Consider the following 16,771-nt stretch of genomic DNA (forward strand, 5'->3'; position numbering starts at 1 on the left):
AGTGTTGAAGCCAAAACATCCTCCAATTCTGGAATGTCCACTAGTTTTTTTGGTACCCATGTTGTAGACGTTGGCGGGCACATTGGCACCGGAAGTGGTGATGATGGTCGCAGTACAGCAGCGTGCCAAATGTTCGCGGTGAGCTGGTGATTTCATTTCCACATAGCTGCTTTCCGAATGCTTGCATGCCAAGCCAGGAGGGTCGGTGATGGTGGCGTACGGGTTTTCGCTGTTTATGGAGCAGGTGCTGGACATAGAGCTCTTCATGTAATCTAAGGGAGGAAAGAATGCAACGTTGATTGTCTGTTGTTGCATTTGGCAGAAATAATCGAACCATTCTCATCCCGTCAAATGATCCATATGTCATGTTTTGTTAATTCCAGAGTACACATGAGACAAATACGAACATCAGAATAAGTCAATAAAATGTGTTCAAAATCAGTAATCCAGTGACGCCTTAAGGAAGAGCAGCAGACAATGATGGAAAAATTCTGTGAGCGGGTTTAGGAAGAGGTGGGAACAGGTTGGCACATGGAGGAGAGGAATCAATTGCTACCTGCAGACACAAACAGACTGTATTTGTAAGGACAAGCTCGTACATCGGACGCCAGTTGAGCAAAGAACCATTGAGGACATGAGGGATTTCCATGCTGCACCCCTGCATAGTTTAAACTGCACCCGCCAAAACAGTACTTTTACAAAGAGCCTTTAAAAGGTCATTTTGTTGAATTATTTACATGGCTAATGATATTTAATATTGAAGAGGAAAAAAAGTTGGGACAAATACAGTCGATTTTGTCCTTTTTATATCTCTTAAACCGATTTCGCAAAGGGCTGCATTAGGTTGTGGTCTTTGTTCTAACTGATCCAGTGTCAACAGTTGAGGCGTCTTCTAAAATAAGTAGCACTTAACTGCACTCAAACGATTATACTTGGAAAATATGTCCTCTTTTTCCGTTTGAATCAAAACCTGTACCCATTGCCTTCCTTTGATTTGGTTTGGGCATCTGTTTGAGACCCTTGTCTCTGAATGAACAGGGGACGACAAGTGGCAATTCACGAGCAAAATGTAAGGAATACGCAGCTAAGCTAAATACATAGTCATGATTGAACAATTTAACGAAGGACTTCAAGTGCACCATGATGCCATCGAGAAGATGTCACAAATCACACATCTTACAGACACTTGGTGAACAAGACAAAAATATGGAAAATGATAAACCAAGAACAAATTTGTGGAAAAATCTGTGAATAAATAAATATAATATCTAGAATCTATGACAAGAATCAGATGATATTTCTGAAGGAGCCGTGGGTTTAGCGCAGACGTGGGCAAACTACGGCCCGTGGGCCACATCCGGCCTGCCGACGTTGTCCAAATAATGTTTTTTTTTCTTTCTCCAAGATGGCGCCGTCACGCGGAAGCCAGTGACAGTAGCTGTGTCCACTCTTATTTGTTTTTCGTGTTTTACAGCCCCTCTAGATTTTTCTAAATTATATTTTAATATTTCTTAATACATTTCTTTTCACTTGACTTTCTACTTTCTACTTTTTACATTAATGATGAGTGATGAGTATGTTAATACTTTAGTCCTTTTTTTATGTTTATGTTTCATATGTACTGTTAACGGATGCACTTTTTTATTTGTATCGTATCTTGTGCTGACCCGGCCCATCTGTCAAATTTTTAAAGTCAATGTGGCCCCCGGGGCCAAACGTTTGCCCACCCCTGGTTTAGCGCATCTGCAGAGTGTATATTCAGTTTTTCAAAATATATATTTTAGGTGATGAACTGAGGAGGAACCAAAAGCAGGTGAGGCATCGATTAGCTGAGGGAAATAAGCGGAGAGGGTGAGGAATCAGAGGTGATGAGGTCACAACTTGAGGCACTCCTCACACTGTACCTCTGTAGTGAGGCTCCACTTGGTAACTGTAACGCCGGTCAATGCAGTAGACACCTGAATGGTATTAATAAGGAACAGTGAGAACAGTGTAAACAAAGAAGAGGGCTAGCGTTGGGAATACACTCATTTTCCAATTGAGTGTTTACATAGAAATACAATATCTATGGTAAATCACTGAATAGGGGCCAAAATCATTAATCATTCAGTGGGAAAAAGATGCACCAGCGACTGACCCAGCTCGCTGAGGTTACAATAGGCGCCCCACTCCGGAGCACTGTTCCTATGTGATCGTTTGGCCTTCATCTGAGAAGTAGAAGGACCACAAAGTAGGGTTAGTAGTCATCTTCTCATTCATTTTTTGTTAATTCAATACAGATAAGCCACAAACAAAATTCAACTCACATTCTAGATCAAATTGCCAAAAAAGGCATCAAGCCCACCATGTCGTTTTGTGTTCTGCGAAAGCAAATAATTTATCTATCTATTTACTCATGTATAAGACGCTTTTGTTGGACAAAAAATGAGTGATTCGAGGGTATGGCTTATACGCGCATATTAACACAACATGCACGAAACTGCAAGTTGACGCCACCATGGCACAATGACGTCATGACACGAGGACGTCATGACACGAGGACGTCATGACACGAGGACGTCATGACACGAGGACGTCATGACACGAGGACGTCATGACACGAGGACGTCATGACACGAGGACGTCATGACACGATGACGTCATGACACGATGACGCCATCACCGATGACGTCATGACACGATGACGTCATGACACGATGACGTCATGACACGATGACGTCATGACACGATGACGTCATGACACGATGACGTCATGACACGATGACGTCATGGCACGATGACGCCATGACACGATGACGCCATGACACGATGACGTCATGACACGATGACGTCATGACACGATGACGTTATGACACGATGACGTCATGACACGACGTCATGACACGATGACGTCATGACACGATGACATCATGACACGATGACGTCATGACACGATGACATCATGACAAATTGGCGTCGTGATGTCATGATGCAAGCGACCGCACCCGATACAGTAATTTATTTAAAAATAGAGAAAAGTTAAACAGATAAAACGCTAAACAAAATGTATTTTGAGGTCTATGAATGAAATTCAAAAAAAAAAACCTTGCGTATCTTGCATAAAACGTGAAAAAAAAACACGTTCCCGTCACTGCTCGTTCGGGGCACAGCCATCTTACCTACGTCCCAGTGCAGCCATATTACCTAGGGCATTGCTGTCTAAACCAGTGGTGTCAAACATACGGCCCGCGGGCCGGACCCGGCCCGTCTGGTGGTTTGGTACGGCCCGGGGAAGAAAGCTCCATTGTATACAAAAAATCTCTCTCGCTCTCTCTCTCTCTCTCTCTCTCTCTCTCTCTCTCTCTCTCTCTCTCTCTCTCTCTCTCTCGACCACTATCTCCCACTTTCTCTCTTGTCACTGATGTTGGTGCCATGTGGCAACGTGATGCTTCTAGTGGTGCATTCAGTTCACGAGGGCTGATAGGCGCTCAGTAGAGGCCTAATTGTATAGTGTTGTGACGTGATCTTTGCAGGGTGGGTGTTTTCGTAAGTAGGGGTGTAGCTAGTTAGGATTGCTCCCATGATGGCTGCAGAAAGTGAGTCTGCGGCCAATGCTACAGCATTTCCTTGTTATATTTACCTTGACATACGAGTGCCCCGACATACGAGCGATTTGAGATACAAGTAACATTTTGAGCAAATATTTATCCTAACAAATTTTGATATACGAGCATACAGCCAACGCAAGTCTGCTTATGAGAACATCATTGGCACTGTCTTTCTCCCTGCAACTCCCTCGTGTAAATGTCTCTACGAACACTGGGCGGAGCATTGCATTTTTTCAGTGTTGTTTCCTTTTCCCATTAGTCAGTGCAGAATGCTGTACACATGGCGGAGCTTGCAGGACAATACGAGAGGAGTTTACTACTTCCCGTAGGCAAGTGGTCGTGCGTAACATTTTGAAGGGAAGGCAAAAGCAAACAAGCCTCCATAGCACATAGCAAGGGTGGCCAACCCGCGGCTCCCGAGCCGCATGCGGCTCTTTGCCCGGTTTCATGCGGCTCTTACGTCCATATCAAAGTTTGTATTTGTGTTTTATTTTCATTTGCGTGCGCGCTTCGCTTGAGTTCAATACGGTATTTTCGTCCAATGCGCATGTGCTTGGGATAAAAATACCTCAAAGTTTCCCAGTAGGAGCAAGGTCATTTGAGTAAACGTTTTTAACAGAGTGGGAGAGCTCCCGTGAACCAGAAGCGACAATGAACGGCGTCGCGCACACAAAAAGTATCCCAAAGATCGAGCGTCGGCTGAAAAAGCCACACCCCCTGCGAGGCAGACCAAGGCGAGAGTGCTCAGCCGGGAGCAGCCAATAGGAGAGCGAGGTGTACACCCACGTGGTGGGCGCGCTAGTTAAAAGCATTCATAATAAATGACAGCTCACAAGGAGCGGATGTTGCGCAAAAATAGGCTCTGATTTTATGACAGAAGTCCCACTAAGTAACATGCATAGTAAAAGAAAAACGCTATTGTAAATTATTATATTTCTGTTTGTGGACTTGGTTGAACTGAGACAGTGCACACAATGTTCATTGTTGATAATGACTGGCCTGTGCTGTTAGTACTGTAGGAGTCAATTTATGTCATTACTATGGTGGTCAGTGTTCTCGTTACCTCTGCGTCCTGCGTCTGATACGCACAGCTTTTCTTCCAGACGCACAATTTCAAGTAATGTGCTTTTTTCGGACGCAAAGAAATTTTTATCAAAAAAAAAACCAAAACACATATATCCGATAGCAAACCAATTTATTCCACATAATCTTTGCGAAATAATTCTCGCGAGACTAGCAGACACTAGCAGACGAAGGAGAGAAAGCGATAGCAAGAGTTTCGTAATAGTGTAAGAAAGATAAAAAATGTTTCAGAAAAAGCAAAACAGTCTGGATAGTTATTTCGCAGTTAAAAATACAACTAGTAAGAAAAGAACTGCAGAAGATTCGATCGATGATCATGAAGCAAAACGGGGGCGGCAAGGAAAAATACGCACATTTCAAAAGACTTTTGGCTGCAAAGAGAGGAGGATCTACGAGCTGAAAGACTAGTACAATGATAAATAAACCCTAACCCTAAACCATATAATAAATAAATTAAATCTGAATGTTTATATATCGTTGTTTATGTTTTATTTGCATCCGTAGTATGTTGGGACTCGTGACAAGTTTCCTGGGACGCACAGTTTTCAGACAAGCGAATCCCTGGGACTCGCAGTGTGCCAATTGTAAAATTATCACTGGGTGGTGTGTGACATTTACAATAAATCTGGCTGAGCAATGGTATGTGTGTGATGTGGCTCTTTGCGGTAACACAGTAAGAAATGTGGCTCTTGGTCTCTGACTGGTTTGCCACCCCTGCTCCATAGGTTCCTTTTGAATACTTGAGCTGAAAGTCAGGATGGAGGCGGGGAAAATAGTGCCAACCCGGGAGAAAATTTGGATTAAGTTGAGTGTAAAGTGAGATTAAATTTATTTTTGAGTGTGTTTGTATCCTAATCCAAGTTATTTAAATTTCATTTAAATTATGTAACGAGTGCGTTGCTGTGCAAAAAGTATATTTCTCTCTCCTCGCTTTTCTGGTGTATTTTTCAGAGGGTTGGAATGAATTAATTTGTTTTTAGTTCATTTCTATGGGAAATTTGAAATTATGAGTAAATCGACATACGAGCTCAGTCCCGGAACCCATTAAACTTATATCTTAAGGTACCACTGTATATGGTATACTCCTTTTGATGTCTATTAACTTTAAAATTATCGTATCTAGGAACAATAATTTACATATTAAAACATTCCATAACCTGAAAAATGTGTATGTTGAAGCATTCATAAGTAGAGGTATGGCTGTAAAACTAAAAACTATGACATGGTAAAACTATTACAGTATTTTTTTCTCCAAAAGTTACTAAAATAAATATAACAGAGTTAATATACCACACCTTTCCGAAGCTCTTCTTGTTGGGCTTGGCATAGTGCGTGGCGTAGGTGCAGGGGCCCAGCGTGCGGTAGCTAGGGTTTGAGAAGCAGCGGCCTATGGAACTGTTGCAGGGTGATGACTCTGCTGAATCCAGCAGGCCAGTGCACTGAAGCCCTGCTGTCACCAAATCACATCACCTCGTATTTATCTTCTCAACAAATTTTCAATGTATATACATGACAGGACTACAGAAGATGATAACTGCACACTGCAATGGAAGGATTTGATGACACCAATCAACACAGCATCAACCTGTGTTTAACCAACCAGAAAAATGATTCCCAAAGCTGCATACATTTTAGTCTATTTTTGAGTGGAGATGAAAAAGTACTTGGAGTTAGAAAAAAAAAAAAAAACACACACACACACAAGGTGGAGCCTTACCGGAGAGAGAGTAATCAATGGAGTTGATGTGCAGAGCTGGTGTGTAGGTGACATTCGGGACTTGGTTCCCCTTCTCTCTCTGTCGGTAGCGCAACCAAACCACGAGAGCCAGCATGGCCATGATAAGCAGAAGCAGAAAGATGATACCGAGGATGGCGCCCGCCGACCGGTGCTCTGATGCCAGAGCAGGGCTGATCTTGGTGTAGGGGTTGAGCTCCTCCATCATCAGGGCTGCTGCCAAGTCAGGTATATTAAAAATATCAGTCTGTCTTGGTCTACTAGAGTTTAAACGTATTAAAAATGTTGAGTTATCTTTGAAAGTTCCAGATTGATCATGTCCTCTGGTGTAGGCCTACTGAGCAGCATTTGGTTTCATTGCATCTCGACAATTCTGCTAACATTTTCTCTCTAGTTGCACCTGATCTGTTTTTTTTCTTTTATCATAAATCTGAGGATATCATCTGTTGGGTTTATCCTGTATTACTATTATAAATATAGTTGTATTAAGTCATTTCTTTGTTAAATCATTCTCTTATTATTCTCAAAGTGTTGCGAGGTCATGAACTGCCGCCTAGTCCACTCTCACATGGACTTCTCCAAGGATTGTTGATCGGGCAAGGACTGGATATCTGCCATTTCCAGCAACGGAGCCCATAACAAAGATATTGTTTCTGCCACGTCCATAACACTCGTGACGCACTTCGGGTTTTTCTTTATGTAATTATTATATGATTCTTAGGTCAAGGAAGGCATAATTGTTCTAATCTAAATGTTGTTTAGGTCTAGTCGCCTGTTTTTGTTATTGGTAAAATACTTTGATTGTTATTGTAGTCCCAGATGTTGTTTTTACTCATACGTGATGGAATGATCAACAACTCTGTAAATTGTTTTGATTCATGGCAATAAGAGTGGTACGAGAACGTCTATTCGGGGAGACGTTCGGAAGTTGTAAGAGGAACTTGCTGAAACTCCCCTCAGAGGTTTTACCTGTTGTTATCCATTTCTATTTAATTAAATGTCAATAATTGAATAAGATGTCTGCCTGCAGTTATTGATAATTACGGACGAAGGTAATTATTAATGAACCTAACATCATCGTTTTACCTTTTGGAGGGGCAGTGCTTACTGCGACTTTCATGTTTTTCTTCCTACTGCCTGATTTATTATTCATTTTTTCGGTTTTGCCTTTCTATAGCAAAAATAAAATGTCAATGCTTTTGAATGCTGTCACTACGATACACTTATAAACCTCCCCTAACTATTAAATTCAGTATAATCTGATTTGCAATTACATGCTGGCATTTATGACATTGTGACTTGTCATAAATAGAAATCACATTCATGTGGATCTCCTCATAAAGTTTATTATGTACCTAGTTTTTGGACTATAAATCTAAACTGAGTATATGTTGCGCGAGCCAAAGAATACACAATGATTCTATTTATTTAGAAATCCAGAACAAAGCATACATTAAAGCAGGAGTTGGGAATCTGTCGCTCAAAAGCCATATCTGTCTTTTTTGATGGGTCCGTATGGCTGTCCGCTAACCTGAGGGCTAAAATCTATTCAAAACCTATCCCAGAGGCGGGGTACACCTGAATTGGTGGCCAACCAATGGCAGGTCACAAGGAGACAAACAAGCATTCATGCTAACACTCATACCTAGAGGCGATTTAAAGTGTCCAATCAGCCTACCTACCATGCATGAAATTTGGAATTTGGGAGGAAACCGTAGTACCTGGAGGAAACCCATGCAGGCCCAGGGACAACATGCAAACTCCACATAGATGGACCGACTTGGATTTGAACCCAGGAACTCAATTGTGAGGCATACGGCCTAACCCAGTGCTTCTCAATTATTTACTGTTAGCCCCCCACCGCCCCCCCCCCTAGCAAGAAGAAAACTATTCGCCCCCCCCCCCACTTCCCACCGTGACTATAAATAAAATCATTTTATAAAATTGTTATAAGTACAACATTTTATCCTTATTAACATTAAAGAAAAGGAAAAAAAAGAAATATAGTCAAACGTACAAAGAATAACTTTATTAAATCTTGTTTTAAGTCTGCAACAGAAAAGATTTTAAGTGGATCAATGCCTGAAATCAAAAATAAATGAGAGCGCCACTGCCAGCTACTGTAGTGGATGCGCAATTACACTTTTAATTACAACTTTTTTAAACTTTCAATTACAATTAGATACCCGCCAAATGATTACAAAATCTATTTTTTTCACACCGATCTAACGTCATCAAAGTTAATGTGCGCAGACCCCGAACAGCTTTCAGTTCGACCGATGTTAAAATAATTAACGCAACGTTTTTTAAACCTTATTTAGATTTTAGACGTTTTTCCTCCCTTGATTATGCAAAAAGTAAGAGACTTTACATCGCCAAAAGTTGAGCTCCCTGAAACCAAACAACTTCCGGTTTACATACCGCAAAAAAACAGGAAAATGACTTAAATCTCGTAATATTATGACTTTTTTTCTTCCCAATATTACTTCAACCACCTGACATTACGAAAAGAGCGGTTCTGTGCTCACAGACATAACGTCGACAAAAGTGGAAGCCCGAAAAACACGAGCTTCCGGTTTACATAAAAATAAGCAACAAACTGACATAATCTCATAATATTCCGATTTGAATCTTGTTATAGCACAATCTATGATTTCATATTTCAATTTTAACCTCATAATAGTTTGATTTTAATCTCTTAATATTGAGATTTCTCTCATGGATTATTACGATGTCGCTCACGGCACACCAGTGTGCTGACGCACAGTGGTTAGGAAACACTGATCTACTGTACCTTATAAGGGTGGCAGGGGTGCCGGAGCTTATACCACCTGACTTTGGGCAAAAGGCAAAGTGCACTTTAGACTGGTCGCCAGTCAGTGTTAGGGCACACAGAGAGACAAACAACCATTCATGCTCCCAATCATACCGTGACCGGTGGGAATCGAGTCCGCAAAGTGAGACGAGTGACTCACTATACCAGTGTTTCCCAACCACTGTGCCGCGGGACACTGGTGTGCCGTGAGCAATGGTCAGGTGTGCCGTGGGACATTGCAAGAAGTCATACAATGTGATATTGAGAGAGAAAAAATAATATGAATATTAGGAGATTAAAATGGAACTATTACAAGGTTCAAATAAAAAAATATGATGGACGTTAAATTGTAGATTATTCAATTATTTGATTCAAGTTGTGAAACAGTAATTTTGTTGCTTATTTTTCTCTAAGTCGAAACGGAAGTTGTCTGGTTTCTAGCGCATCAACTTTTGCCGACGTAAAGTCTGTGTGAGCACAATTTTTTTTGCGGAATATTAGGAGATTTAAGTAATATTTAGAGAAAAATCATAAAATGATGCGATCAATAACTTTACTTGGTTATTTGCATCAATCAAACCGGAAGTTCAGGGTCCACAGGCCAAATTTCCGTGACATTAGGTCATTGTGAAAAATTAGATTTTGGAATAATTTTGGATGCGATTTCTGCTGATAAAACTTCGATGAGAATAACTATTATAAATATAGGCGACAAAGATTTTCAGATGGTGGTGTCCCTTGAGATTTTTTTCAATGCAAAAAGTGTGCCTCGGCTCAAAAAAGGTTGGGATACACTGCACTACACCACCAAGCACCATATAAGTGGCATTTATAGTCTGCAAAACATTGGTAATTTTGCCCGCGGATAAAATTTTTAATAAACTTTTAATAAAAAATTATAGTTTTCCCCCTTCGCGGTACAGCAAATGCAAAATACAAAAATGATTGAATTATTATAATGCAGGAATTGTATTTCACAACATTTAGCAAATATGTCTGTTGTGAGTACACTCACCTTGGTCACAGCGGATGCCTTTAAATCCAATGCTACAGTAGCAGGTTCCTGTTACATAGTCGCATGTGGCGTTGTTCATGCAGTCACAAAGCTGCTGGCAGCCATAGCCAAACGTGCCAGCGGGACATTCTGCCGACAAGAAGAGAGTTTATTTACAATTCACTGTTTGCTCAAATGAAACAATGGCATCAAAACTCACTGAGTTCACAGCTTTCACCAATGAAGCCTGTCCGGCAGGAACATTGCCCACTAATGTGGTCACAGTCAGCTCCATTGTGACAGCGACAATTTTCAGTACATTGAGCACCATAGAAACCTGTTGGGCAGCCTGGGGCGGGACAAAAAAAATACAATCTATTACAATTAAATTATAAATAAGTATGAATGTGAACATAGATTGTTGTGTGTTCCCACCAAAGGCAGAAACTTGGGTCATAAATGAAAAATTTAGATTTTCAGTTGTCCTTAGTGTGCTTTCGGCAAACTTCCTCGAACGACAGATATTTTAAATAAGGTTAGAATTGACAAATGAATGGCGTTTCTTTGTTTTTCAAATATGTGAAAATGAATGAACCCAAAGTTCAAGTTCTTTGCAAAAATGGTTTATTCGACCATAATAGGTGAATAAATAGATCTTGCCCTCCCTTCATATTGGAAATAATCAATTCACAAAATTGCTACTAAAGTTAAGAATGGCCGCCAAATAAATTGGTGAACAATAAGCTCTACAGCAGGGGTTGCCAAGTCCGCTCCTCGAGAGCCCCTGTCCAGTCTGTCTCCCTTCACCAACACACCTGAATCAAATCGGGATCAGTATGAAGCTCCTGGACATCTTGCTGATGAGTTGATCATTTGATTCAGGTGTGGTGGAGGAGGAAGACATGGAAAACAGACTGGATAGGAGCTCTCGAGGACCGGACTCTACAGAAATCGCATTTCAAAATGATAGGACTTTGAATTTGCTAATATGAATGTCTGATTTTTGTAAACATCTGGATATTCTGAGATATTAATAGAAGTACATCCCACTTCTAAGATATAGTACCCTGTGGCATAAACGAGTATAGAGTAATTTTGAGAAAAGAAGACCATTTTTACTTTTATTCCAAATAATAGAAATTAAATTTGGACGTCATTAAAAAAATATTAAAAACAAAAATCTGTAAAAATATGAAGCACCGCCCCACTTCTGAGATACATGTCTTCTAGCCCAATCCAAGATAAATTAAAATACATGTCAAATCACTGCAGTCTACACCAGCTGACTTTGGGCAGCAGGCGGGGCACACCTGGACTTGCTGGTTAGCCAATTACAGGCCACAAGGAGACAAACAATCATTCACGGTTACACTCATACCAAGGGCAAATTTTGAGTGCTAAACTAGCATATGCTGCATGTGTTTGGGATGTGGTAAGTAACCAGGGTACCCGGAGAAAACCAACGCAAGTTCTCCTGTCTTTAGAGTCAGCAGGGACCCTGATTAGGATGCAGCGGTTCAGAAAATGAGATGAGATTAGAACTTCATATTAATGGCATGATGTTGATTGAAAGTTGAGTTGTATTTCAAATAAAGTTGTGTGTTGGAGGGTGTGGGAGAGAGAGAGAGATACAGAGAGAGAGAGAAAGAGAGACATACGTTGAGTACAGAAGAGTCCTGTCCATCCAGGGCTGCAGTCACACACTCCATCAGTGGGGCTGCACTGAGCGCCATTGTGACAGTTACAAGTGTGAATGCAGTCGGGACCCCATGATCCCTGGAGACAGGCTGCCAGTAAGACACACATGCAATTATGTCACCAGCAAGACTAGAATTCAAGCAAAACATGCCACAGTGGACCCAAAGGCAAACAACACCTGTGTATGGTGTTGTTATTCATGTCTTACGTTTGGAACAGTCCCCGCCAATCCATCCAGGGTGGCAATGACAAGAGCCGTTGATGGGATTGCAAGTGCCGTTGTTTGTGCACAAGCATGTCTCAGCGCAGTGTTTACCATATTTTCCACTTGGACACACTGACGTCAAACAACCGGGAAACAAAGATAGATTTTAGTATACATGAAAATCAAATATTTGTCTCATTTAAATAAGATTAGCAATGGCTATAGATGTTGTAGTGTTGTATAGAGAGACTAAAAAATCACACTTTTTTGCCTGGCCGGCGACCAGTGGTGTGCCGTCAGGGCCTTCAAGACCTTTTCTGCTGGCCTAAGAAATAACTGAATCACAGACTGATGTTAATTATATTTTGCCCATGAATAATTATTAAATAATTCCAAATTGTCTGTCAGCTTCCTTTAATTGCTTTCCCCCTGCTTGCACTGCTTCCAGATGTGTGTTTTCATATTGAAGCATTTAACCAATCACAATTCAGCCATTATTTGTTGCCAGGGTCAGAAATCTGTCTCAAGGCCTTCACAATCAGTTCTGAAGGCTCTGCTGCATCTAACAGGGGTACATAAGACTGTTGCTTTAACCAATCAGATTTCGAGTTGGCAACACAGCAATGCTATCTCGCTGGCGTAGGGATACGTCATCGCTTTCACCAACTATGATTGGCTAGTAATAGAGTAGACGGACCAAAGCCAAAGTGAGCCAAAGCCAAACTCCACCCACAATGGCTGACGGAGAAAAACAAATGGATTTGGTTGCAGATTTGCACAAAGCCATTTTCCAGACAGACTTTTCCAGAAAAAATTGACATCATTAAGCATGGTTGGTCGACTACAAAGCTAGCAAGCCTGTTATAACCGGGAAAAGGGTTTGTCCGCCACTTTCAGTTCGCCAACTACGAGCGCTATCACTAACACTGCAAATTGTATTGCTGGGAGTGCTTGTTATTGGCCACCGGTCGACATGGTGTATGGAGCAACACTGGATTTGCAAATTTGACTTGTTTACCCAGAGCAGCAACAAGAAACCAACGCACTGCCAGACACTTACAAGCAACGGTCCTCTCCAAAAGTTTTGGGGAGACCAGAGTGGATTTACAGTTCAGCTAGCAAGTGCGCAGGGAAACGGAGCACCACAACGAAAAGGTAAAGGAAAATAGGGAAATTTTAAAAAGTTTGATAGACTGTAAACTTTTATTTCGGGGACACGATGAAAGCGCTGCATCCCCAAACAAAGGGAATTATGTGGAACTTCTTTCTCTCATTGCTGAGAAAAACACAGATTTACATTACCACCTGTCCACTAATAAAATGTTTAGTGGCACGTCGGGCAAAATACAAAACAACCTGATCAATGCTATTGCTGAAGTGATGGAGGAAGAGATGAGAAGGGAAATAAAAGTACTGTTTGTCTCTGTAATGGTGAATGATTCTGTGCGGTGTGCTGATGGATTTAAAGCACATCTGGATGATTTTGAATTTTGTTTTTTTGCTTCACACATTTAATGGAATTTTCTAACATTCAGACATGCTTTTTTTCCCCAATACTACAGAACAACAAACTGGATGTACAGTTTTGTCTTTCAAGAGTAAAGGAGTTTTCTGACAGTTGAGCGCGAGAGGGGCCGATATTAGGAAGTCTATGAGGCCACTGAACGCAGTGCGGGTACTCCTGCCGCACGAAGAGGTCAAGCGCAAGATTCTCGGCCGCACTACCACCAACTCCACGACAGGATTCTGGACAATATTATTTGCCAGATGCGGACCAGATTTCAAGAACACGAAAGACTTATGTTTTTCTTCCTCCTCGACCCGCAGAAGTTTCGGGAATAACAGAAAACTTTCCCACATGCCGTCTTCCCCAGCTTAATGCAGAGCCAAGGAGCACTTTTTCGATCTGCCTCGGCTAAGAGCAGAACTGATTGTAATGTATGCCATGGATGATTTTGCAGAAAATCTCCCACTGATCTCCTTGACTTCCTTCAGCAGAAAAATCTGAGTGAGAGCATGGGGCGGCTGTACACATTAGTGGGTTTGACAGTGACAATCCCCGTGTCCACTGCTTCTGTCGAACAGACATTTTTAGCCCGAAAAAGAATCAAAACTTATGCTAGAAATACAACAGTACAGACTTGACTGCATTATCTTTGATAGCGATAGAAAATAACTTCTTGTTGGACCTGAAACGCATGTGTAATCTGTACGACAGAGTAATTGAAATCTTCTTGAGGAAAGAAAGGAGGAAGGATTTTGTGTTTAAATAAAACTAATTTTTGTTGAGTAAAATATGTTTGTTTTCCTAAATAACATTTCAATTATTTAGGTTATTATTGATTCCTTTTTTTTGTGACGCAGCTGTAGCTGCATTAAAGGTTTTATAGCCATAAAATACTTATTGAGGGTTGGATTGATTCACACACAGCACTACTGAAGGCCTAGGTTTGAAATGCACGGCCCGCCACTGTCGGCGACTAATACCAAGCGCAATTTCATAGTCTGAAATACTAAATATGATCAGTCATTGTTTTAAAATTCAGATTTACGAAACACAACACAATGGAAAATATATTTGCTATTTTGCAATTTTGAAAAAGTGAACACAAAAAATGTGATTTCTTTTGGTTTTTAATTCTAAGATTGTAAAATGAGAACAAACAAACAAGTGCACAGACATGGACCCACATGGTAACACACACTCAGATACACAGAAATGACTGAATGATTATTGGAGTGTGGAATTTGATGGGAAACCTGTATTTGTGAGCCATGTAATGAAGACACAGTCAGATGAGTGACTTTAGGTGGAAGGTTTTAGTGTCTCATTGATTCCTGGCAGTAACTTGTACTTAATTCTAAAGTTATAGTAGTGAGTGTTGAGAACAACAACGTCATGGTCTAACAGGGTCTTGTTCATTTTAATCTCATAGTTAAGCATTTAATTAAAACTTTCATTTGAAAGCGTAAGGGCGAACCAGTAAATCTATCTGTAGATAATTGATGTAGAATGTGAACTCACACTGCAGGTAAAAAAATGATGTGTAGCGGAGCAACCAATGTAAGACAGTCCGCCTTCATCTTTAATGCTAATGAATATTTTACGCTCACGTCTCCAATTCAACTTAGCAATGAATCTTTGGCTGCCCTCATAGACATTAACATCTGTTTAACCCAAGACAACTATTAAAATTATTTAAAACCAACCCCAGAGTTACCGTATTTTCTCACATATAAGCCGTATTTGTCGCTACAAAAAAATGATGACTGAATACAGCGTAAGATATCCTTATTATTATCATATATGCAAACAAATTTGACTTGACATGCACAAAACTGCAAGGTGACAAAGACGAAACGCCATAACGCAAGACACTGCGGCCGATACGGTCATTTATTTCAAAATAGAGAAAAGATAAAACGCTAGAGAAAAATTATTTGGACCTCTATGAATGAAATTCATAAAAAAATAAAACATCTTGCATAAAACGTGAAAAAACTCACATACTTGTGCTTCCCATTGCTCGCTCACGGAATGTTAAACATCTTTTATAGTATACCAAGATAAAATAAAAAGTATTATCAAAAGGCCGTGCGGGGTACACTCCCACATTCCAAAAACATGCTAGGTAGGCTGGTTGGACACTAAATTGCCCTTTGGCATGAGTGTGAGCGTGAATGGTTGTCTGTCTACTCGTGCTCTGCAATTGGCTGGCTACTGATTCATGGTGTTCTCACCGCCTTTGGCCAAAATTAAGCTGCGATAGGCTCCAGCACCCCCCGTGACACTAGTGAGGATAAAGCGGTCCAGAAAATGAATGATTGAATGAAATTAAAAAGGCCTACATTATTGTATACAGTTGTAAAGTGTTTAATTTGGTTTTAAATGAATACAACAATGTGTACTCACTAATCCATATTCTACAATTGCAATGTGAAACAATTTGTCATGAATCTTAAAGTCAAAATGTCCCTTTCCAATTTTGGAAAGTGTCAGCTTACCCTGGTTGCAGAGGGGGCCAAAGAAGCCAGGAAAACATTCACAGTGTCCAGTGACGTGGTGACAATCTCCGTCACTGTGGATGCACTGAGCACAGGTCTGGATGCAACGCTGGCCGTAGAAACCAGGCGAACATGCTGCGCAAGCACAAACATTATTCGAGTTCAGCATTAGTACTTCCTGTTTCAGTATTTATTATATGCACATTACAGGATTCAGAATTGACATTTTGGTCACGAAGTCATACAAAAACACATTCTCTTTTTGTAAACATTGTCTGTTTTAAATATAATCCCCTGGCCTTACTTCTGTTTTGTTTGCCTTCCAGCAATGATCCATCCGCATAAATTGAGCTAAAACCTTTAATTTGTTGTAATTGATGTCAGCCTAAGTGAAAATCCAGGTAGTAGAGACGTTACAATTTCCTTCATGCTCTTAATAAAGACAATTGACTAAACTTTGAATCAAGAAGTGTTTAATTGATCCCACGAACACAGGAAGAAACAAAGAGAAGCTGGAATGAGAGATCCATCTACAAACTGAAAGCTTTTTCAAACCGTTTCCACGCTTCTTTGATACAAGTGGCTTAATGTTACGACTAAGTTTTTAGTAGCTAATTTGAGCAAGAAAAATTACATTTAATAAATCAAG

General features: G+C 40.6%; 1 protein-coding gene across 1 annotated transcript in view; it reads right to left on the reverse strand.

The window, feature by feature from the left end:
* Window positions 1-16,771, reverse strand: part of LOC144194254 (uncharacterized) — a 100,913-nt gene that overhangs the window by 2,794 nt on the left and 81,348 nt on the right. Inside the window, exons 15-24 of the mRNA XM_077713183.1 lie at window positions 16,123-16,257; window positions 12,121-12,249; window positions 11,873-12,001; window positions 10,435-10,563; window positions 10,236-10,364; window positions 6,388-6,621; window positions 5,966-6,120; window positions 2,138-2,207; window positions 1,905-1,958; window positions 57-272 (exon numbers count right to left, since the gene is read on the reverse strand). Of these exons, the coding sequence (XP_077569309.1) occupies window positions 57-272; window positions 1,905-1,958; window positions 2,138-2,207; window positions 5,966-6,120; window positions 6,388-6,621; window positions 10,236-10,364; window positions 10,435-10,563; window positions 11,873-12,001; window positions 12,121-12,249; window positions 16,123-16,257 (1,380 nt within the window). The remainder of the gene's footprint in view (window positions 1-56; window positions 273-1,904; window positions 1,959-2,137; window positions 2,208-5,965; window positions 6,121-6,387; window positions 6,622-10,235; window positions 10,365-10,434; window positions 10,564-11,872; window positions 12,002-12,120; window positions 12,250-16,122; window positions 16,258-16,771) is intronic.

This window comes from Stigmatopora nigra, chromosome 3 (assembly GCF_051989575.1).
Source record: "Stigmatopora nigra isolate UIUO_SnigA chromosome 3, RoL_Snig_1.1, whole genome shotgun sequence".
Taxonomy (NCBI): domain Eukaryota; kingdom Metazoa; phylum Chordata; class Actinopteri; order Syngnathiformes; family Syngnathidae; genus Stigmatopora; species Stigmatopora nigra.